At 50.0% G+C, this 23600-nt stretch overlaps 1 protein-coding gene across 1 annotated transcript in view; it reads left to right on the top strand.

Annotated features, from left to right (window-relative positions):
• The window catches only part of COL22A1 (collagen type XXII alpha 1 chain), a 233526-nt gene that overhangs the window by 32871 nt on the left and 177055 nt on the right, over positions 1-23600 (top strand). Inside the window, exons 3-6 of the mRNA XM_065895156.1 lie at positions 815-889; positions 8018-8129; positions 12233-12356; positions 23099-23374. Of these exons, the coding sequence (XP_065751228.1) occupies positions 815-889; positions 8018-8129; positions 12233-12356; positions 23099-23374 (587 nt within the window). The remainder of the gene's footprint in view (positions 1-814; positions 890-8017; positions 8130-12232; positions 12357-23098; positions 23375-23600) is intronic.

Genomic DNA, 23600 nt, shown 5'->3' with positions numbered 1-23600 from the left:
CCCTTTTCCTTCCAACTTTTTTTTTTAAGTGAGAAATCATGAAGACATTCAGATAAGACATTTATGTAATATCGTATAATAAGGCGTTTATGTAATATCGTATAATGAAGTATTTTTCACTGTGTGACTGACTCCATTGCCTTTGTGTAACTGAGCAGTCTTGCTTCTTCTGGGATTACGCCTGCTTCTGGAATTGCACCTAAAGCTCCCTGGGGTGGCATAACAGACACCTTGTAGGTGGGCCCCCAGCACGTTTCCTGTTTCATTGACACCCTGCTGGCTTGAGATTTTCATCTATAAGCTCCTGCCTTTATGAATGAAGTTCCCTCTGCCTGTATCGCCTTTTGGTCTTTTGTCCATCTGGCTGAGTCTTACTGTTCCTTTAAGGGAAACCTCAAACATCAGCTTTCCAGGAAAGCTTCCCTGACCTCCCCAGGCTGGGCTAGGTGTTGGATCAGAGTCCTTAGTGCCCTAGCAACCCAGACCCATTTCTGTCACTTATGACCCCATTGATCGTGTGGATTTCCACGTCTGACTCCGTCTAATGGATGACTGTGAGCTCCTTGTGGGTGGGGACCATGCCTGTTCTTATCTCATCCCCGTATGAGCACAGTATTGGCAGAGCCGATGCTTAACAAGTACATCTGGGAGTAAATGAAACACTCCGTCAATGTGGCGCTGCCTCTGCGTCTGCCCCATGCTGGACGTCCTGCATGCAGGGGGGTTGGCGCAGGGTCCCAATGATGTCACGTGCCCTGGAGGAACCGTGGGCTGCGTTTGCTCATCGATCTCTGTTTCCTCTTGCTTTTCTCAGACGTGCTCTGCCCCAGCCTTCGTGTAGAGGGAGATCGCTTTAAGCACACCAATGGCGAAACCAAGGAAATCACAGGTAAGAGAGTAACAGCCACGCTACACGGCTTGCTTTCTGTGCTTTTTGCTGGACTTGACCATGACCCTCCTTGATTCAAGGGTAGCCTTGGTGCTGTCCTCATTCCTGTCCTTCACCGAAGTCCTAATAGGACGGTCTGAACTGTGCAGGTGGCAGCTCCCGTCAACGAACCGTCAACAGGGAAGACCGTTCACGTGTTCCCTCTGGGAGCAGGTGGTGATGCTGTAGGGTCGGTAGAGAATGCAGTGGAGTGAGTGACATGGTGAGTGAGTGATTGGCAGCCGGGCAAAGGGTGAATAAATAAATGCATTTGGGAGTGAATCAGAGTCATAAATACATGAGTGAATCAACAGATGAGGGAACACAGAGACACACGACTGCGGAGCCAGCGGCAGAAATAAACTCCGCGGAGGCTGACTCTGAACGCGACCACGACTGGGTAACTGGGTGCGCGGGGGACGCCGAGCCGGCCCCCTCGTCCCGATGGTGATGAGCATCCATTAGCTGCTCCCAGGCGTCCAGCTGAACACTTCAAGTGCATGATCTCAGGGGAGTTTTCCTCCCTGCAGGACACCAGCCCTGCTCCCCTCACCAACGCCAGCCCTGTCAGGAGCCCCGTCTCTCCACCCCAAAGGATCTTGGGTCCATTTCTAACCAGTGCGGTCAGTCTCCCGTCCAAGGCAGTGAGCCCCGGGCCATCAGAACCCGGTGTCTTATAGGTGCTGCAGTGCCCTGCCCCTTCCCCAGGGACCCTGCCCGGGTTCGCCTGCCCACGCGAACACGCCAGCATCTGCACCTTGGCGCCTGAGGGTTGTTTCTAGAACCGCAGAAGGCTGTGCTCCCTGTGTGCACGGCAGGTGAAACGTGCCAGGGGATTAACACTCCTCGGGAGTAACCCAGCCCTCAAGCAGTGAGCGTCGGTAAAGAAACACCCGGCCCCTTGACCCACTTGCCAGCACGTCCCCACAGCGGGCAGCCGGCTTGGTGCTGCTTTCCTCGTCAGCTGCCGTGCCTCCCTCCCTGCTGACCCTTCTCCTCCATCGAGCGTCTCCCGGATAAACCAGCACTTCTTGGGGGGAGCGCCTGGGCTGTAGTCAGTGCTCAATGAGGTGCTTACTCTCTCTATCAGGATGTCTTTGTCTAACTCCTGAGAGCAAGATGACTTCCATCCTAGTCACTGTGTTAATGCAGCTACCTTGAAGTGAAAATATTTATAGCCGAGTCACCGTCCAAAGGGCAAAACTGCTGGGAGCACGGATGTCCCCACTGATTGCCTCGGTACTACCCAGCGGAGCTCTGGCTCTGGGTAATCTGTTCTCCATCCATGTCGGGCTTCCTGAGCGACGAATCCTTCATAATGGTATCTCCCCTAAATAATTCATTATCCAGTGTGTCTGTTCACAGAAGCGAAGTTACGACAGTCATACCATTAATAACAGAAATGGTAATAATTGATGCTTACCAGCACTTACATGCTTACCACGTCCTTGCCTGCCAAGGGATTTGCACTTATTTTCTCATTTAACCCTTACAGTGTAGGAGACCAGCACTATTGTGTCTTTTGTAGCTGGGGAAACAGGTACAGACACAGTAAGTAATTTGCCTGAGTTTGTGGCGGAGTCAGGGCTCACATCCAGCCCGTCGGAAGGAAGAGGGGGAGGGAGGGAGGAGACGCAAATGAGCACCATTTCATCTGCCTTATCGTCTGTAACTCAGAAGGAGCTTTCCTCTCGTTCTACGGACTGAAGAGCCCCTAGTATTTTTTTCCACTGAAGAATAACTGATTCTGGCCGGGAAGATTCAGAAAGTGTGTGTGTGTACGTGTGTGTGCACGCATGTGCGTGTGTGCACGTCTGTGTGTGCACACGTGTGCTTACGCAAGCTGGGAACAAATCCTTTCGGCTCTGGCGTGTGAGGATCCCGCTGAGGAGTCTTGTCGTGATTGGATAGAAACGGGACCCTCTGTGCGGAATCCGCTGTGTGGATCTGCCGCCAGTGAAGCCTGGAACCTCGCCCCCCCTTGGTGGGCTCCGAGGCCCCCAGGAAGTAAATCACAGCGCTGGGTGGGCATCCATCAGCAGGCGGTGCAGATGCCCTGCTTGTGCAGCTCTGAGAGCAGAGAGCCTGCGGGATCTATCGTCTCCTCTAATTATAACCAGACCAGAAAAAAGGCTCCTGCCAGCTGGAGCTGAGACCGGAGTTAGGGAGGGATGGCGCCGCATACTGCCAACTTAGACGCAGTTGGGTAACCGGAGCAGCTTTTGTAAAAAATGCAGTTCCCCAAAGCCTCACCTCCAGGCGGTTCCTTAAATGACTCCAGCTATTTTTAGGGCTTATCTGGGCTGGAACAGTGAGCACGGGGAACAGAACAGACAAAGCAGGTTGGAGGCCTGGGTCCATCACCCGACTCTCTGAGATTCAGTTTCCCCACTTACGCAACAATACATCCGACATGATATCTCTGAGGACCCCTCCCGGCTCTAAAAACGGAATGTTCTGCGAATTCTAGTGACTGAAGGTGTTATACAACATTCCTGGGGGGTCAGCTATTTAAAGCTGAAAGAAAGTGCTGGGCACGGTCCAGCTCTGAGATTGGGCCACAGACATCCTAATGTCTCTCTGTTCCTACCTGAGTTCCGACCTCCAGATAACAGTCGCCATGTCACGAGCATCTCAGATAGTCTCAGCTCAGTGCCCCTTCCCTCCCTCCTCCCAGGCCTGTGTTTCCAAGTCTAGTTCTCCCCAGTCTCCCCCAGGCCGGTACATCCCACCGTTGCCTCCTCCATCCCCACTGCCAGAATGGTCTTCGAGCACAGAAACAAGATTGTGTTTCTCCCTTGCTTTAAAGCCCTTCCGCGGCTCCCCACTGCCTGTAGAAAGAAACTCAAACCGCCTCGTGTGGCCGACAGAGCCCAGCCTGGTCTGCCCCTGCCTAGCTCACTCCCCTAACCATGGCTCCTGACATCCCGAAATAGTGGGATTCTCAGAAAGAACCTCGGTGACTCAGGTCCGGTGACCTTTGCACATCCAGTTACTTTGGATGCCCTTCCCTCCATCTCTGTCTGCCCAGATTTTATTCTTTAAATTCAGGCCAGGCCTTGCCTCCTCTGGGAAGCCTTCCCTGATTGCTCCTCAGCTGGGCAGGGAAAATATTCCATGTGCTGTTATACAAGCCCAGCCATTCCCCCTCCTTCTCATTTACCCATCCATGATACCAACACAGCTTCTCTCTGTGCCTGTTTCTCTGTAGACACTAAACTTTTGGGGGTTGGGGCTGGGATTTTGTCCTGTTGAACATTGGAGCAGCCAACAGGGCATCTAAATGGAGGAGGCCCTTAATGGTTTGGTAAATTCCTTTCTTCTCTCCTTCCCTCTTTCCACTGACGGTGCCTCAATTAAGAACGACAACCAGAGCTCTTACTTTTTTAGGGATGGAAACATGAATCAGATCAGGTCCCATCCTTCAAATTGCTCACCTTCTCCTGGGGACAGATTAACCGTGTGCACCTCGGCCAGACCCACGAAAGACCCGGGAGTAACTTCCGTGCCTGGGGGTCCGGCAAAGCTTCGTCCAGCACGGACCTTTGAAGGACTCTGGGCGATCGTCACGGTGTCCCTGATACCACCTGGTTCAGCTGAGTCCGTGACTTCGGGAAGGTGCATCCTTGCGGTTTCTACATTAAACAATCGCCGCTTTATCTCGCGGTGCCTCGCATCGGGGTCCCTTGACCTCGGGCACGTTTTTCATTTTCCTTCCCGGCCTGTATTTATTGCAGGCAATTCATCTTTCTCTCAGCGCCCTTCGCTGCCTCCTGGTTAACTGCTTGTTGTTCAGAGTTTTGTGGTGTTTAAGTCTTTGTTTTTATCCATGGAAGCCAACGAAAGTGGAACTAGAAAGTAGAGCATATGTTTGCTTTTCTAAAGCTATTTTTTATTCTCCCACACATGACTGCTACCAGGAAGCCCAGCTTCAGGGGGCGGTTTCCAGTGACAGGGACAGAGCTGTGAAGTGGAGGAGCGGGCCTCTCTGCCCTTCTGCCTGGCACCGTAGTGGGCGGCATTGGGCCCGTGCCCGCCGGGTTCTGAGCCCGCTCTCTGAGTCAGAGCCGGCACTCAGTGGGAGCCCCCGGGGCCCGCGCATCCCTGTGGGCCTTGGGCAGCCCCGTGAAGTGGGAGTTTGCAGGGGCTGAGTAGTTGCGCCAGAGCCGTGGAGCTGCGGTGTCTAAGAGCAGGGAGGGCCCAGGTGTGTCTCACTGAGATGCTCTCCGGTCCCCACTTTCCCTCCTTAAATGAAAGTGGCTGCTTCCCTGGAGCAACAGCCCATCCCATGTCCAGGCAGTTACCGCTCCAGGGGTTTTGCTCCCCGGCCGCTGAGAGCCTCTGAGTGCTGACAAACGGGAGAGCCCACCGGGACCCACTTGCTCCCGCAGGGAGAGATGGCAGGGACGCCCGGAGGCCCCGAGGCCCGGAGGCGGCGAGCCTGCAAGTCGGGCCCTTACCCTTGCCTCGTTGCTGAAGGAGACACGAGGATGCGGGCTGTGGCCCGGCCGGCGCTGGGCCTGCTTTCACACCCGGGCAGAGTGGCTCCGAAACCTGCGCCCGCCTCTTCTGCCTTTCCTGGGAACAGAACCTGAGCCTAAACGGGCCCTTTACCGCTCGGTGTCCCTTCCATGGAACACTTGTGGGCCACTCACCCCATTCCCAGGCACCAGCCCCTCCCACTGTCCTCTGCTTCCCAGCCCTGCGGGTCACTTCCAGGTCCAGGGCCGCAGTGCACAGGTGACCCTTCGGATCTTCACGAGATCCCTCCTTGTGTGGCCCAGTGCGTTCCACCCGCTGATCCCGCTGGACCCGCCGGGCTCTGTGAGGCCTTAAACCCAGAGCTGCGGGTGATGACATTGGGGGGTGCCTGCCCCTTGGGGGGCCCCTGCATCTCTGGGGAGCCTAGGTCGTTTGCCTCAGTGGGCACTAAAGGGCACACTGTTCCAAGGTGTGCTGTCTTCATCCTTGAGGGAGCTTCTGGGTACGTGTTTTCTATCTTAAGGATCAAATCTCATTTAACGTTGTGCCATGAATTCTGTTAATTCGCTGGTTTGTGAGATGCTGTTTAGAAATGACATGATGGCAACTCTTAGTCATTTTCTGAGAACTAGGCAACCTCAGAGTGGCAGGGGCTGGGGAGGGGCCGGTGCCTAGAGTCCCCCAGGGCCTCAATCTCAGCACAGCCTTGCTCTGCGTGGAATCCCTTCCCAGGCCATCACAGGCCCTGCCCCAGGCCTGGAACAGCCCCTGCTCAGGTGGCCCGCCCCAAGGCCTGCCCGGTCACCCCTGCTCACCTCCCATCAAATCCTGTTTAATTATTCCTCCTGCCTGAAATTGTCCTTTACATTTGTGCTGAACATGTGCTTATTATTGGTCTCCCACTAGGGTACCAGTTCTCCCAGCTGTGTCTCCAGTGCTCATACATGCTTGGCACAGAGCAGGATCTCAAAAAATATGTATTGAATGCGTAAAGAAATTCTATCCCACGGACAGAATCTAGTGGGAGAAGAGGCTGTAATCATTGTAAAGGGAAATGATTAATATGAAAATTATTTTGTGGGTCTTCTGCCCTATGTCAGGCTCCGTACGAAGAGCTTTGTATCATATCCAAGCTTCACCACAATCCTATGAGGTGCAAAGACAATCCCCTTTTTACAGATGAAGAAATTGGTGCTCAGAGACGTCAGGCAACCTGCCTAAGGTCACACAGCTAGGACCTGGTGGTCAGGAACACAGCCCAGGCCTGTCTGACTCTGCTGCTGAAACTCTCAATTGATGCGAATTCCTTTCTGTTCTTGGAGAATCTTACACAGGGCTTGGAACAGAGAGGCTCTCAAAATACAACTTGAATGACTAAATCATCTCTTAGGACGGAATCCAGTTAGAAGATGTTTTAGTCATCCTAATGTGAGCCCTGCGAGCTCGTTTCCTGTTTTCCGTGGCAGCGTCTCAGAATGTTGGAGACAGCAAGAACCTTCCTGAAGTCTCGTGGGTCAGGTGCCACTGATGCGTGGTGTGTTAGCCTGGGGATGCGGAGACAAGTGAGGCCTGGTGCCCACCCACAGGCGGCTTCCTCTCATCTGCCGCGAGGTTCCCCTTCCCCAGGGACGCAGTGTCAGGCCGGTACATCCCACCGTTGCCTCCGTGTGGGCATCGTGGTTGGGCTCCTCTGAGGACCCCAGCTGCAGGACTCAAGTCAGCCCCCACAGACTGGTCCAGGTGGTTTTGTAGGGGGTCGTGGATAAGTTTGTGCTGCTGATGGTGGAGAATCCTGAGTGAACAACTGACCTGCTGAGTCGGTTTCCTGCCACGGCTGAGCGACCACCTGGGGTTCTCTTGACAGCCAAGGTGGCGGGTGTCAAGCCTCTGTCACGACCGAGTACTGAGGCTCTTGCGAGTTCTGTAACCCACTCAGCATCCCACAAATATGTGACTGAGCTGGATGACCCCCGTCCCGCCAGCTCGCCTGAGCCCAAAGTTCATGTCTTTTCCATTACATCGTGTGGCCAGTGAGCAGGGTCCCCTCTCAGAGCCATGACAAAAGGAAACGCGCCTTTCCGTTAATGCAGAGTCACGAAGAGTTTTCTCCTCTCTGATGTTTCGCTCTTTTAAATCATGCAGTTTAAATGCTGCTAAATTATAATTCAAGCAGAGTCCAAGTGAATTGCGGAAATGTGGCTGCAAGAAGGAAAGCCGAAGTTGCCACTTAGCCTGCAGAGCCAGGCTGTGTGAGCCGGGCGTCCCCACGTGGGCTCCCTGAACGCCAGCCACACGCCAGAATGGTGGCCGACTGCTTACTCCATGCTTGCCTGTGATCCAGGACTTTCACGAAGGCTCATGTTTCATCGGAAACCCCAGCGTCTCTGCCTGTTTCCTGCAATTGGCCGTGGAAACAGAAGCTGTCCGTCTTCTCCCTCTGTTGTTTCTGTTTTCACCTGGGAGATGGATTTGCACAGTTCCCTACGCTTAAATCCCGCTCCCCCAGGGCAGGACGGGCTGGCCACCTTCCCAGAGAGCAGATGTGCTTTTCCTCTGTCTCCCGGGCTCCTCTGGCCAAACTCACTCCTGGCTCTTCTCTTTGGACAGGTTTTGACCTGATGGATTTGTTCAGTGTGAAGGCGATCTTGGGGGAGAGAGAGAACGGGGCGCAGAGTTCCTACGTCCGGATGGGAGCCTTCCCTGTGGTGCAAAGGACTGAGTGAGTGCTTGCTTCTCCTTCTAGACCTGCCCGGGACGCCTCTGAAAGGGTGGGAAGGCGCTGGTCAGCACGGTTGCCCACTGAGCACTGGGCAGGGATTTCGCCTACAGAGTGCCTGGTGAGGTCACCCTGAAATGAAGCAGCCGAATCACTGACCCGGGAATTCAGCCTCATTCTTAACCATGTATTACCGTTGACGTTATTGGTCCCCTGGTCCTTCTACACTCACCTGTCCGTACAGGTGTGGTGTTCATCCTCCATCCGTTCATGCCTGCGTTTTTCTGTTAGTTCAGTAAACTACAAACGTTTATCATTTATGGCTTAGATCCATGGTACCTACTGTGGACCAGCCACTGCATGACACGCAGGCAGAGCACCGCCCAGAGTCATGTAGTCGTTTTGGCCAGTGGAGACCCAGTTCAGTGTTTGCTGGGTGCCTGGCCTTACACAAGTCATGGGAGGGCCCTGTGCCCCAGTCATGGTACCTGTTTCATCTGAGGTGAATGTGTCCGCCTTGCAGCGTCATTTGAGAGGGTCATGGTGCAAAGATGTGTCCAGGGTCTGACACCTGTGGGGTCTCCAGTCCAGGGCTAATGATGACACCAAAATTAATGTTCCGTTCTTCTCCTCTCAGGCAGAATGGTCTTTTGAAGATGAAAAGTGATATTTTATCTTGACATTATCCTTCATCTTAAAACTCTTTAATTACTTCTGAGTATTCTTAAGCTAAGGGCCTGGGAAGACCCTGTGTGTGATCTAGCCCCGTGCTGCCTTTCCGGCATCAGGTTCGTCCTGGCCTGTCATTGTCTGCACTGCCCTCTCTCTACCCCTGCTTGTCCTTCAAAGTAGAGCTCATCTGTCCTGCTTTCAAGGATGCCTCCCCCTAACTCTGAGGTTAAGCCAGGCCTCCCCTTATTTTCTCTCCTCACAACCTGTCCTCCTGCATAAAATGTAGCAACATTGAAGCCAGCGACTCGATTGTGCAATGAGTCATTTGCAGACTGTCTCCCCAGCTGTGGGAGAAGCTCCTCGAAGGGCCTGAGTCTGGTCCCTGCTGAGTCCCAGCGTGGAGCTGAGCCCTGCCTGGAGGAGGGGATGAATCAGTCCACGATCAGTGGGAAGCCTCCGTTAGATACTAGCCTGGCAAAGGTGGGCTTTGCCACATCAGGCCTCAGAGCTTGCATTTTGCAGGCGTGCAATCGTTTCTCCAGCTCGGTGGGCGTTCTCTGAGTGCCAGCCTTGCACCAGGACTGTATCGGGCCCTAACGTCCTCCACGGCTCACAGCGCCAGCATCCCGGGACAGTGCTGGTTCAGAACAGGAAACGCTACGTCAGTTTCTCTCTCTGGGTCCCGTTTCCTCGCCCTGCGATGGAGACCATATCACAGTCAGCAGACCCTCAAGGGAGGCGTGCCTTCCTGACTGTGGGTGTTGTTCTGTCCACACAGGGGCTGAGATACAGATGCTGGGTGATCTTAATCACCTGGTCCCATGCTCATTTGGGGGCCACACAGGGATGAACAGAATCCAGGTTCCATTTCCCACTTAACTCCCCTTACTTCTTTGGCCTAACTTGTCCAATTCATCCATACCACTTAGAAACAGAAAAAAAAAATCACAGCCAACTTCACTTTAAAGCAAACGTACAAGGGGATTCCTTGGCAGTTAGGACTCCACACTCCCACCACAGGGGGCCCAGGTTCGATTCCTGGTGGGGGAACTAAGATTCTGCAAGCTGCACCAAAAATGATAATAATAATAAAGCAAACGTGTAATAGAGAAAGAACAAAACAGAGGGAGGAAAGCACACGTTACACACATGTGGTGGGGAGCCCAGCAGAGGCCTCCCACTTGCTGAGGGTGCCGTCTTTCTATCAGGACATTGGGAGCAAACAGCACAATGGCTTTGGACTCTGCTCTCTGGACGTGGGGCTGAAGTGTTTCTGGGAAATGGATTTGGGCTCATGTTATGCTGAGTCGTCCTGAGAAGGAATTTCTACATGGTTTCGAGTTTGTTTTAATGGCAAAACAGAAACAAACTGACAGAGCTCTGACGTGTTGAGTGAGAATAGCATCCCTTTCATTTCTAATGCAATTTACCCAGATACATACATACACGTATAATTTTTAATGTATGGGTTAATTTTGTTCATAATGAAAAAGGGTGTCAATATTTGTATTTTTCTTACTTGCTAAATGTTTCAAGGGCACTTTACACACCTTATCTAACTTATTTCTCACCACAGTAAAATGGGGGGAGCAAGGCTTGTATTATCCTCAGCATTTATGTGGTGTGATATTTGAGGCTCAAAATGGGACAGTAACCTGTTCAAAATCTCATAGTTCCTAGGAAGCAGAGGTTGGCCTCAAACTCAGGTCGGTCCATCAACTCTAATCCCTTTACCCTCTCCTGTATATCTGTATATATACACAGCCTAAGAAAAAGTATTAGTCTCTTGATAGAGAGAGAGAGATAGAGGCACACCCCAGAGATATTGTGGGTTTGGTTCCAGACTACTGCAATAAAGCGAATATCAAAACGAAGAGAGTCACATTTTTTGGTTTCCCAGTGTGTATAAAAGTTATGTTTACACCATACTGTAGTCTTTCAAGTTTGCAACAGCATTACGTCTTAAAAAACAGTGTACATATCATTGGCACTGATGGACTTGCTTGGTGCAGGGTTGCCACAAACCTTCAATTTTTAAAAAAACCACAGTATCTGTGAAGCACAGTAAGGCTAAAACAGAACAAAACGAGGTGTGCCTGTAGATAGAGATATAAATATAGTTATCAATGTATAGATATAATGGATTTACATACATAGCATATTTGTATATTACACATACACGTGCGTTGAGAAGTAAGTGTGTTTAGAAAAGAACAGTAGCATGGTTGGCCTCATTAATGCAATGAGAAGAAAAAAAAATTGAAGGGCAGTGTCCATCTGAGGCTCCACAGCCTGTGTCCTTGCAGAGCAGTGGGGAAGCCCCGTATCCCTCCCGTGTGGCAGTGACCTAGGACGTCCCTGAATCCTGGGAAGGCCCGAGGGAGTAAAGGGCACTGCTCCCAGTGCCTGGATGTGATCCTGGGTGAAATCCCAGCTCAGAGAGCGACTCTGAACGGCTGGGCCAACTCCCGGCTCGGATCTGTGAACCGAGATCACAGAGGGAGGACCAGTCTGTACTCACAGGTTCTACAGCCAAACGAAGGGTCCCTGAGGGTCCACGAGTCTGAGAACCAGAAACCCAGACGCCTCCTCATTTCCCTTCCTGGCTCTCTGGCCAGACAGTTTCCACCTCCTCCGGTGCAGAAGGCAGCGCCTCGCATTCTTTGCTCCCAGAGCAGGGTTTGGCCCCCCGTGAGAGGGAGTGCCGGGCAACAGCTGACGGTTAAGAGGAGAGCTCTGGAGACCCGCCGCTGTCTGCAGGGGAGCCTCTGCTCGACCACTGAGCAGCGGGGTGCAGGAGTCACCCCGTGAGAGCCTGGCCGCCCTCAGCTAGGGCGGGGCATCACAACACCGTACATCCGTAGCTTCTGTCACGGAACAACGTGCGTGCGGAATTTGTAGGGGAAAGGGCAGTGCAGGGCTGTCTGGGCTGGAGCTGCAGGGGCCGAGGGATCCCCCCATTTGAGGGCCTGGTCCCCCGAGCTCAGGAAACCAGTGCTCTGTGGAGACGGAGGATGTCCTGGCACGTGGGGCAGGGACCAAGCGGGCTAAGATGTGACAGTGTGGCCTTGCCGAGGGGCAGCAGGCAGGGAGAGGCGAGGGCTGCAGCACTCAGCCGCATTTGGCCCCGCGGCGGGGCGGCAGTTCAGCATTTATTACTGATTTTGGAGAGACGGAAGCAGACGAGCACTGCGGGGGTGGATTTGACGGGGCTGAGGGTGGGTGCACCGGGACAATGAAGGGGCCACAGCGAGGGTCCACGGAGGGCTGTATGGAGGCCCTGATTGAAGGGAAAGGCGGTAAAGGCAGGCGAGCAGGTGGACTTTAGAACCCTAGGAGGTCCGAGCGGCAGGACTTCGTGACCCCGGGGTGCGTGGGCCTCCTCTGCAGCCTCTTCTCTCAGCCCGGCGCCATCTGTCTCTGTCTCCCTCCAGGGATGTGTTCCCGCAAGGCTTGCCTGACGAGTACGCCTTTGTCACCACCTTCCGGCTCCGGAAGATGTCTCGGAAAGAAGACTGGTATATCTGGCAGGTCATCGACCAGTACGGCATCCCGCAGGTGTGAGCAGCATGCCTTGTCTCGGTGCAGATTTCTTTCTCCTTCTCGTGGGCTTGGCATCAGCCACCGTGTTTTCTCCTGGGGTCTCTGTCCTGGGCCTGGGAGATGGAGGGTCTGGTGTCCACAGAGGCGCAGGGCAGCTGCAGGGGCTGACAGACCGCCAGAGGGCTGCACTTCTTCCTTGACGGTCAAGTACCCGTCACCTGGTGGGGCAGAACGCCCAGTTCCTGTCTCAGGGACCCTCAGCCCAGCGAGGGAGGTGGCAGCCCGTGCTGCTGTCCTACAGCACATGCTCTCTTAGCAGCATGTTCATTATGTAGTGCAAGAAACTGGCTTAGAGTCAGCACGACCTGGGTTCAGACCTCGTGTCTAGTCTTTTCTTGGTGTGGCCTCTGAGACACGTTCACTTTTTTTTTTTTTTAATTTTATTTATTTACTTTTTATACAGCAGGTTCTTATTAGTTATCTGTCTTATACATATTAGTGTATACATGTCAATCCCAGTTACCCAATTCACCCCACCACCACCCCCGCCCCCCTGCTTTCCCCCCTTGGTGTCCATACATTTGTTCTCTACATCTGCCCTGCATCTACATCTACATCTCTATTTCTGCCCTGCAAACCGGTTCATCTGTACCTTTTTCTAGATTCCACATATATGCGTTAATATACGATATTTGTTTCTCTCTTTCTGACTTACTTCACTCTGTATGACAGTCTCTAGGTCCATCCACGTCTCTACAAATGACCCAATTTCGTTCTTTTTTATGGCTGAGTAATATTCCATTGTATATATGTACCACATCTTCTTTATCCATTCGTCTGTCGATGGGCATTTAGGTTGCTTCCATGACCTGGCTATTGTAAATAGTGCTGCAGTGAACATTGGGGTGCATCTGTCTTTTTGAGTTATGGTTTTCTCTGGGTATGTGCCCAGTAGTGGGATTGCTGGGTCATATGGTAGTTCTATTTTTAGTTTTTTAAGTAATCTCCATACTGTTCTCCATAGCGGCTATATCAGTTTACATTCCCACCAACAGTGCAAGAGGGTTCCCTTTTCTCCACACCCTCTCCAGCATTTGTTGTTTGTAGGTTTTCTGGTGATGCCCATTCTGAGTGGTGTGAGGTGATACCTCATTGTAGTTTTGATTTGCATTTCTCTAATAATTAATGATGTTGAGCAACTTTTCATGTGCCTCTTGGCCATCTGTATGTCTTCTTTGGAGAAATGTCTAATTAGGTCTTCTGCCCATTTTTTAATTGGGTTGTTTGTTTTTTTTAATATTGAGCTGCATGAGCTGTTTATATATTTTGGAGATTAATCCTTTGTCGGTTGATTGGTTTGCAAATATTTTCTCCCATTCTGAGGGTTGTATTTTCGTCTTGTTTATAGTTTGCTGTGCAAAAGCTTTTAAGTTTCATTAGGTCCCATTTGTTTATTTTTGTTTTTATTTCCATTACTCTAGGAGGTGGGTCAAAAAAGATCTTGCTGTGATTTATGTCAAAGAGTGTTCTGCCTATGTTTTCCTCTAAGCGTTTTATAGTGTCCAGTCTTACATTTAGGTCTTTAATCCATTTTGAGTTTATTTTTGTGTATGGTGTTAGGGAGTGTTCTAATTTCATTCTTTTACATGTAGCTGTCCAGTTTTCCAGCACCACTTATTGAAGAGACTGTCTTTTCTCCATTGTATATCCTTGCCTCTTTTGTCATAGATTTGTTGACCATAGGTGCATGGGTTTATCTCTGTGCTTTCTATCCTGTTCCACTGATCTATATTTCTGTTTTTGTGCCAGTACCATATTGTCATAATTACTGTAGCTTTGTACTATAGTCCGAAGTCAGGGAGTCTGATTCCTCCAGCTCTGTTTTTTTCCCTCAAGATTGCTTTGGCTATTTGGGGTCTTTTGTGTCTCCGTACAAATTTTAAGACTTTTTGTTCTAGTTCTGTAAAAACTGCCATTGGTGATTTGATAGGGATTGCATTGAATCTGTGGATTGCTTTGGGTATTACAGTCATTTTCACAATATTGATTCTTTCAATCCAAGAACATGGTATATCTCTCCATCTGTTTTGTGTCATCTTTGATTTCTTTCATCAGTGTCTTATAGTTTTCTGAGTACAGGTCTCTGACCTCCTTAGGTAGGTTTATTCCTAGGTATTTTATTCTTCTTGTTGCAATGGTGAATGGGATTGTTTCCTTAATTTCTCCTTCTGATCTTTCATTATTAGTGTATAGGAATGCCATAGATTTCTGTGCATTAATTTTGTATCCTGCAACTTTACCAAATTCATTGATTAGCTCTAGCAGTTTTCTGGTGACATCTTTAGGATTATCTATGTATAGTATGTCATCTGCAAACAGTGACACTTTTACTTCTCTTCCGATTTGGATTCCTTTTATTTCTTTTTCTTCTCTGATTGTCGTGGCTAGGACTTCCAAAACTATGTTGAATGATAGTGGTGAGAGTGGACATCTTTGTCTTGTTCCTGATCTTAGAGGAAATGCTTTCAGTTTTTCACCATTGAGAAGGATGTTTGCTATGGGTTTGTCATATATGGCCTTTATTATGTTGAGGTAGGTTCCCTCTATGCCCACTTTCTGGGAGTTTTTATCATAAATTGGTGTTGAATTTTGTCAAAAGCTTTTTCTGCATCTATTGAGATGATCATATGGTTTTTATTCTTCAGTTTGTTAATATGGTGTATCACATTGACTTATTTGTGTATATTGAAGAATCCTTGCATCCCTGGCATAAATCCCACTTGATCATGGTGTATGATCCTTTTAATGTGTTGTTGGATCCTAGTATTTAATGTGTAGTTGGATCCTTTGCTAATATTTTGTTGAGGATTTTTGCATCTGTATTCATCAGTGATATTGGTCTGTAATTTTCTTTTTTATGAGTTTGGGAGTGTTCCTTCCTCTGCAGTTTTTTGGAAGAGTTCGAGACGGATGGGTGTTAGCTCTTCTCTAAATGTTTGATAGAATTCACCTGTGAAGTCATCTGGTCCTGGACTTTTGTTTGCTGGAAGATTTTTAATCACAGTTTCAATTTCATTACTTGTGATTGGTCTGTTCATATTTTCTATTTCTTCCAGATTCAGTCTTGGAAGGTTATACCTTTCTAAGAATTTGTCCATTTCTTCCAGGTTGTCCATTTTATTGGCATAGAGTTTCTTTTAGTAGTCTGTTATGATGCTTTGTATTTCTTCAGTGTCCGTTGTAACTTCTCCTTTTTCATTTCTAATTTTATTGATTTGAGTCCTCTCCCTCTTTTTCTTGATGAGTCTGGCTAAAGGTTTATCAGTTTTATTTATCTTCTCAAAGAACCAGCTTTTAGTTTTATTGACCTTTGCTATTGTTTTCTTTGTTTCTATTTCATTTATTTCTGCTCTTGTCTTTATGATTTCTTTCCTTCTGCTAACTTTGGGTTTTGTTTGTTCTTCTTTCTCTGGTTCCTTTAGGTGTAAGGTTAGATTGTTTATTTGAGATTTTTCTTGTTTCTTGAGGTAGGATTTTATTGCTATAAACGTCCCTCTTAGAACTGCTTTTGTTGCATCCCATAGCTGCATTTGGATCGTCATGTTTTCATTGTCATTTGTCTCTAGGTATTTTTTTTTCCTCTTTGATTTCTTCAGTGATCTCCTGGTTATTTAGTAATGTATTGTTTAGCCTCCATGTGTTTGTGTATTTTACGTTTTTTTCCCTGTAATTAATTTCTAATCTCATAGCCTTGTGGTCAGGAAAGATGCTTGATATGATTTCAGTTTTCTTAAATTAACCTAGGCTTTGTGACCCAAGATGTGAAGTATCCTGGAGAATGTTCTGTGTGCACTTGAGAAGAAAGTGTAATCTGCTGTTTTCGGATGGCATGTCCTATAAATATCAATTAAATCTATCTGGTCTGTTGTGTCGTTTAAAGCTTGTGTTTCCTTATTAATTCTCTGTCTGGATGATCTGTCCATTGGTGTAAGTGAGGTGTTAAAGTCCCCCACTATTATTGTGTTACTGTCGACTTCTTCTTTTATAGCTGTTAGCATTTGCCTTGTGTCTTGAGGTGCTCCTGTGTTGGGTTCATATATGTTTATAATTGTTACCTCTTCTTCTTGGATTGATTCCTTGATCATTATGTGTAGTGTCCTTCCTTGTCTCTTGTAACATTCTTTATTTTAAAGTCTATTTTATCTGATATGAGTATTACTACTCCAGCTTTCTTTTGATTTCCATTTGCATGGAATACCTTTTTCCATCCCCTCACTTTCAGTTTGTATGTGTCCCTAGGTCTGAAGTGGGTCTCTTGTAGACAGCATATATATGGGTCTTGTTTTTGTATCCATTCAGCAAGCCTGTGTCTTTTGGTTGGAGCATTTAATCCATTCACATTGAAGGTGATTGTCGATATGTATGTTCCTATGACCATTTTCTTAATTGTTTTGGGTTTGTTTTTGTAGGTCCTTTTCTTCTTTTGTGTTTCCCACTTAGAGAAGTTCCTTTAGCATTTGTTTTAGAGCTGATTTGGTGGTGCTGAATTCTCTGCTTTTGCTTGTCTGTAAAGCTTTTGATTTCTACGTTGAATCTGAATGAGATCCTTGCTGGGTAGAGTAATCTTTGTTGTGGGTTCTTGCCTTTCATCACTTTAAATATATTATGCCCCTCCCTTCTGACTTGTAGAGTTTCTGCTGAGAAATCAGCTGTTAACGTTGTGTATGTTATTCCCTTGTTGCTTTTAATTTTTGTTTGTCTTTAATTTTTGCCAGTTTGATTACTATGTGTCTCGGCGTGTTTCTCCTTGGGTTTTATCCTGCCTGGGACTCTCTGCACTTCCTGGACTTGGTGGGCTATTTCCTTTCCCATGTTACGGAAGTTTTTGACTATAATCTCTTCTTATATTTTCTCAGGTCCTTTCTCTCTCTCTTCTCCTTCTGGGACCCCTATAATGTGAATGTTGGTGTGTTTAATGTTGTCCCCGAGGTCTCTTAGGTTGTCTTCATTTCTTCTCATTCTTTTTTCTTTATTCTGTTCCGCAGCAGTGAATTCCACCATTCTGTCTTCCAGGTCACTGATCCGTTCTTCTGCCTCAGGTATTCTGCTATTGATTCCTTCTAGTGTATTTTTCGTTTCAGTTACTGTATTATACATCTCTGTTTGTTTGTTCTTTAATTCTTCTAGGTGTTTGTTCTTTAATTCTTCTAGGTCTTTGTTAAACATTTCTTGCATCTTCTCAATCTTTGCCTCCATTCTTTTTCCGAGGTCCTGGATCATTTTCGCTATCATTATTCTGAATTCTTCTTCTGGAAGGTTGCCTATCTCCACTTCATTTAATTGTTTTTCTGGGGTTTTATCTTGTTCCTTCATCTGGTACATAGCCCTCTGCCTTTTCGTCTTGTCTGTCTTTCTGTGAATGTGGTTTTTGTGCCACAGGCTGCAGGACTGTAGTTCTTCTTGCCTCTGCTGTCTGCCCTCTGGTGGATGAGGCTATGCTTGTGCAAGTTTCCTGATGCAAGGGACTGGTCATGGGTAGAGCTGGGTGTTTCTCTAGTGGGCAGAGCTCAGTAAAACCTTAATCCGCTTGTCTGCTGATGGGTGGGGCTGGGTTCCCTCCATGTTGGTTGTTTGGCCTGAGGCGGCCCAACACTGGAGGCTACAGGCTCTTTGGTGGGGCTGATGGCGGACTCTGGGAGGGTTCACACCAAGGAGTACCTCCCAGAACTTGTGCTGCCAGTGTCCTTGTCCTCACGGTGAGACACAGCCGCCCCCTGCCTCTGCAGGAGACCCTCCAACACTAGCAGGTAGGTCTGGTTCAGTCTCCTATGGGGTCACTGCTCCTTCCCCTGGCTCCCTTCCCCTGGCTCACACTGCTTTGTGTGTGCCCTCCAAGAGTGGAGTCTCTGTTTCCCCCAGTCCTGTCGAAGTCCTGCAGTCAAATCCCACTAGCCTTCAAAGTCTGATTCTCTAGGAATTCCTCCTCCCTGCTTTGCTGGACCCCCAGGTCGGGAAGCCTGACGTGGGGCTCAGAACCTTCACTCCAGTGGGTGGACTTCTGCGGTATAAGTGTTCTCCAGGCTGTGAGCCACCCACCCAGCGGTTATGGGATTTGATTTTATTGTGATTGCGCCCCTCCTACCGTCTCATTGTGGCTTCTCCTTTGTCTTTGGATGTGGGGTGTCTTTTTTGGTGAGTTCCAGTGTCCTCCTGTCGATGACTGTTCAGCACTTAGTTGTGATTCCGGTGCTTTCGCAAGAGGGAGTGAGCGCACGTCCTTCTACTCCGCCATCTTGAATCAACCTCCACGTTTGCTTTCTGAGTCTTGATGTTCTTAGCTGGAAAATGGAAAACAGAAAACCTCCCAGGAATGGTTAGTGGAAGCACCATGTGGAATGATGTCTCTGAAGCATCTAGAATGCTGCCTGATGTGTGGTACAGGTTTTTATGGTAGTCTTTGGTCTTACCTTGAATGGAGCTCTGCAGCTCGTCTTTGCCCATGTCTGGTGCACGCTGGCTCTCAGTCCCTGTGAAGGCAGGCCCACCTGTCAACAGCACGCAGCCGAGCGAGGGAGGACCTGTCTCAGGCCCAGGCCATCAACACCGTACACTGACTTGAGATGCAGATCCCGATCCGCTTGTCCTCAGAGTTCATGGACCAACCGTATCTGTCGTTTACCCTGGTCCTCTCTTGAAGAGTGAACTGTGTAGTGACATTACTCATCTTCAGCTGGGGGACGCTGACTTTATTTTCACTTGGGGTTGAAATAAAATAAAAGCATGCTCAAGCCATTGCACTGCGGTAGCCACACTCACGGGCTCCTCCCCCAGAGGCGACTTCCTCCGTGGCAGTGAGCTCACTTCCCGTGGTTGAAGCTGGACCCTGCCCCCGAGGGCACCTCTTATCCACACTCACACGCGGTCAGCAGGAGCCAAGGACTGTCCCGAGTGCTTCACAAATCTTAACTCAGTCCTCCTAACAGCCCTATGGGTAGGTTCTACTGTTACTGCCTTACCGAGAGGAACCTGATCCACAGCAAGCTTTAGGCGTCTGCCCGTGTCTTCATAGGTCGTGAGGGGGAGAGGTGGGATTTGAACCCAGACAGTCGAGCTCCAAGTCTGTCTTTTGACCGCTGTGCCCCGCTGGCTCTGGTCCCCATCCATTAGTCCTGTCGAATGACACTCCTGCAGCGTCCCTGGTCAAACTGAGATGCAGAACCATGGTCAGCCTTGACCGCCCAGTGGCCTGATTTCCTGAGTGTGGGAGGCCGACTGCAGGAGGTGAGACTCTTCTCCAGAGAGCAGGCAGCTTGTCGTGACCCTCACCCACCTCCATTGCAGACGTGCACGTCTCCAGTCTCCCGGGGTCCTGTGCTGTGGGCCTGGGCACCTGCCATGGCAGTCCTATGGGCCGAGCCCGCACCACCCCTCAGTCTGGGTCCTCTTCCTCCATGGCGTTTGCAGGGCCGTGTCAGCCTCCTCCCCTCCTTCTGCCAGAATGAGCCCTGGGCTGGAATCCTGCAGAGCCATGCAGAGACAGAACCTGCCTTTTCAGAGAGGCGCATGGCTGTTCCGTTCCACTGAACAAGCTTTGGGGCGTGCCCTTCACTGAAAATGACGTGGTGGCCGCCCCATGCCTCGGGGAAGTCCTGACCGGACACAGGACAAATGGGCAGAGGCCACGTAGATGACCTGTGAGCAGACTGGTGTGAGCCACCCTGTCACGTGCTCTTTGTCCCGTAGCCCGGTAATAACAGGATCTAGATTTTTACACCCGTGACCCCACAGAGAATTTACAACCACCCTTGACCGTTGGCATGTCCCCCGTTTGTCCTTTGGAGAAACTGAGGGGCACTCATTCCAGATCTGATAAAGGGCCAGGAGGAGGCTAGTTCTGGAGCAGGGTGGAGGGGTAGAGGTGAGACTCGGAACAGGCCGGAGGCCAGTGCAGGGACTGGAGGGTAGGCTCTGCGAGGTGGGCAGGCCTGAGACAGGGAGCCTGGGAGACCGCTGTGGTCCTCTCGGCAAAGGGTGATACTGACTCAGACCAAGGAGTCCTAGGGAACTGGGGAGAAGCGATGGGCTTCTGGAGATGAGGTTTGAAAATAGAACCAACAGGGTTTGCTCATGGATCTGAGGCATGGAGTGCCCTCCTGAGGCCCCCCCAGCTTGGACTCGGGCCTGCCGGGCCTTCCTCTGCTCTGTGTGGTGCTGGGAGAAATAGAAACATGGGAGAAAAACCCATGTCCTCATGAAGCTCCCCAGGTGGCTCAGGGGTACAGGGCTCAAACAGGTGAAACTGACTTCAAGAAAGAGACCCGGTTTAATCATGATTATTAGATTATGCTTACGAGAAGTTTCGGGTTATTAGTCAGGGGTTCATAGTTTCGTTTTTCACCCTAACCGTAACATACCAGCAGACAATGCAGTTAAAAATAAATTTTAGTTTCCCCTTGGCTGTGCTGAAGCCATGTGGGGGACCCGAGACAGAGAAACCAGAACACCTGGGTGGTGTCATAAACACTGTGGCCGGTTTCCTGCAGGGCAGTGGACTCCTTCCTTTAACCTCGGGGCTCTCATTCATTCATTCCCTTTCTGTTGAGTCCTACTATATGGCGTGTGTTGTCCTAGCCACTGGGGTTAAAGAGATGAGCAGTAGAGACAGGGGGCCTGCTTAAAAGGATGGGGCAGGGCAGGCAGGAAACGGGCGGATGAAATAAATGACCCGAAATGCTCTCATATACTGACCCGAAATGCTCTGAAAAAACAAATAAATCCACATGCCTGAGGATGTGAGAGCAAATGACCAGGTTAGACTCCAGTTGCACGTGTGTGTCAGAGAAGGCTTCACTGCGATGATGTCTTTGAACTTGCTTCGTTTATTATAGATAGTATCTAGAACAGTGCCTGATGTATAAGTACTATGTATTTTACGTATCTCTAAATTCATTTAATTCTCATAACAGCTCTATCAAGTAGGCACTATCATCAGTGCCATTTTACAAATGAGGAAACAACACACAGAGGTTGAAAACCTGCCCGAGGTCACGCAGCTTAAAAGCGACTTGCCAGTTTGGGTGTGGGCAAGCAGTAGACAGCCCAGAGTTTTGAAGGGTGTTTTAGTAAAGTGGGGGTAAGGGAGCGGGTGATGTTAAGGGTCAGGGTTAAGGAAACCAAAAAGATATTGTGGTGTCCTGGGATTAGCAGCAGCAGGAAGCTCCTGCCCGGGGCCTGGATGGCCTGGGCAGGGAGAGGTTGGTGGTTCGCGGAGACGTTGTGTTCTGGGGTCGTGGAGGAGGGAGGGCTTCCAAAGGGCCCTGGCACGTGGAGGAACATGGCCGTCCGGAGCCGCAGGGAAGCTGGGAGGGCAGGAGAGTCAATACCAGACCCCCCTCTCTTCCTGCTCTTTGATTTCCACTCCCATGAGCCAGACTAACTAGAAGCCAAAGGGCATCGGAGGCCGAGTCAGGAAGTCAAAGGTCAGAGGCTAGGAGTCCAGATCCAGGTAGAGAGAGGTGGAGCGTGGATATCAGGGCTGATGGAGGCTAACCCCATGGAGACTGGACAAGAATATACCCACCCATCCATTTGCTCAGTGAATACCTATTTTCTGTGTCACGTTACATCCCCCACCTCCGTGCGCTGAGGCAGTATTGGTCTTGCCCACTCCTGCATTCCTGACGCCTAGCAGGTTGCTTGCCTGTCACAGAGGGTGTTCAGTGAGCATCGTGCAAGGGATGAAAGAATAAGCACATGGATGAGCATACGTTCATTCATTACTTCATTCATTGATTAAAAAAATTATTTTATTTTTTGGCTGCGTTGGATCTTCATTGCTGCATGCAGGCTTTCTCTAGTTGCGGTGAGCGGGGACTACTCTTCGTTGTGGTGCACGGGCTTCTCATTGCGGTGGCTTCTCTTGTTGCGAAGCACAGGCTCTAGGCGTGCAGGCTTCAGTAGTTGTGACACAAGGGCTCAGTAGTTGTGGCTCACAGGCACTAGAGCGCAGGCTCAGTAGTTGCGGCAGCATGTGGGATCTTCCCGGACCAGGGCTCAAACCCGTGTCCCCTGCATTAGCAGGCATATTCTTAACCACTGCGCCACCAGGGAAACCTCTCATTCATTCTTAAAACGCAGAGGAAAGTAAAACTTCCTTCCAGAGTTTTCAAGGCATTTTGCAGAGGGCTGGAGGGTGGTCCAGTGAACAAGACAGCCAAGGTCCCTGCCACCGAATTGCTTTATTCTACCAGGGCTTCAATTTTATCTTCAAGGTGAGAGAGAGTTTGGGTTAGTGGATGGGGTCTCAGACTGGCACCTGGTATCTAGACACAGATGGATTCTGTTTTGCTGTCTGCGGTTTTAAAAGAACCTGAAACCAGTCAGGGTCTCTGGTCGGTCTCACAGATCAAGCCCCTCCACACCAGTCCCCTTGTAGTTTCACAAAGGTGCTCTTACCTGCATAGCCCTCGGGTACTTGAGATTTTGACCCCTGGATTAACGTGTGAGCTCAGATCTTCCATTTAATACAGGGTTTAGATGAGCCTGTAAGGTAGATGTCAGTAACACCATTGTCGTGAGGAGGACACCAGGGCTTAGGGATGGGAAGTGCTTTGCCCAAGGCTGACCAGCTGGTGAGGGTCACGGCTAGGATCTGACTCAGGTCTGTCGGCTCTGACTCTGCGATCTCCCCTCCCCAGTTGCCCTCTCCCTCCTTGGTCCCATGCAGCTCAAGGGGCCTCTGGTCCTCTCCTCCCCAGGTGTCCATCCGGCTGGACGGCGAGAACAAGGCCGTGGAGTACAACGCCGTGGGTGCCATGAAGGACGCCGTCAGGGTGGTCTTCCGAGGTCCCCGGGTCCATGACCTTTTCAACCGGGACTGGCACAAGGTGGCCCTGAGCATCCAGGCCCAGAACGTCTCCCTGTACATAGACTGTGCGCTGGTGCAGGCACTGCCCATCGAGGAGAGGGAGAACATCGACATCCAGGGGAAGACCGTGATCGGCAAGCGCCTCTATGACAGCGTGCCCGTCGACGTGAGTACTGGCGGGCCTTCTGCAGCCAAGGTCCTGGGGTCACCGGGGAGGAGCCTCAGGCACCACGTGCTCCTGATGTCCCCTCACCTGTGTGTATCATGTACCAAGTCATCACCTTGCACTGTCTTAGGAGGGAGGACCCTGGCTCAGAAAACTGCCGTATCACCATCACTCATTCACTCAATTATTTAGCCACTTGATCATTTACCATATGTATACTGAGCAC

This window comes from Phocoena phocoena, chromosome 17 (genome assembly GCF_963924675.1).
Source record: "Phocoena phocoena chromosome 17, mPhoPho1.1, whole genome shotgun sequence".
Taxonomy (NCBI): domain Eukaryota; kingdom Metazoa; phylum Chordata; class Mammalia; order Artiodactyla; family Phocoenidae; genus Phocoena; species Phocoena phocoena.
This window is presented reverse-complemented; position numbering and strand designations above follow the sequence as displayed.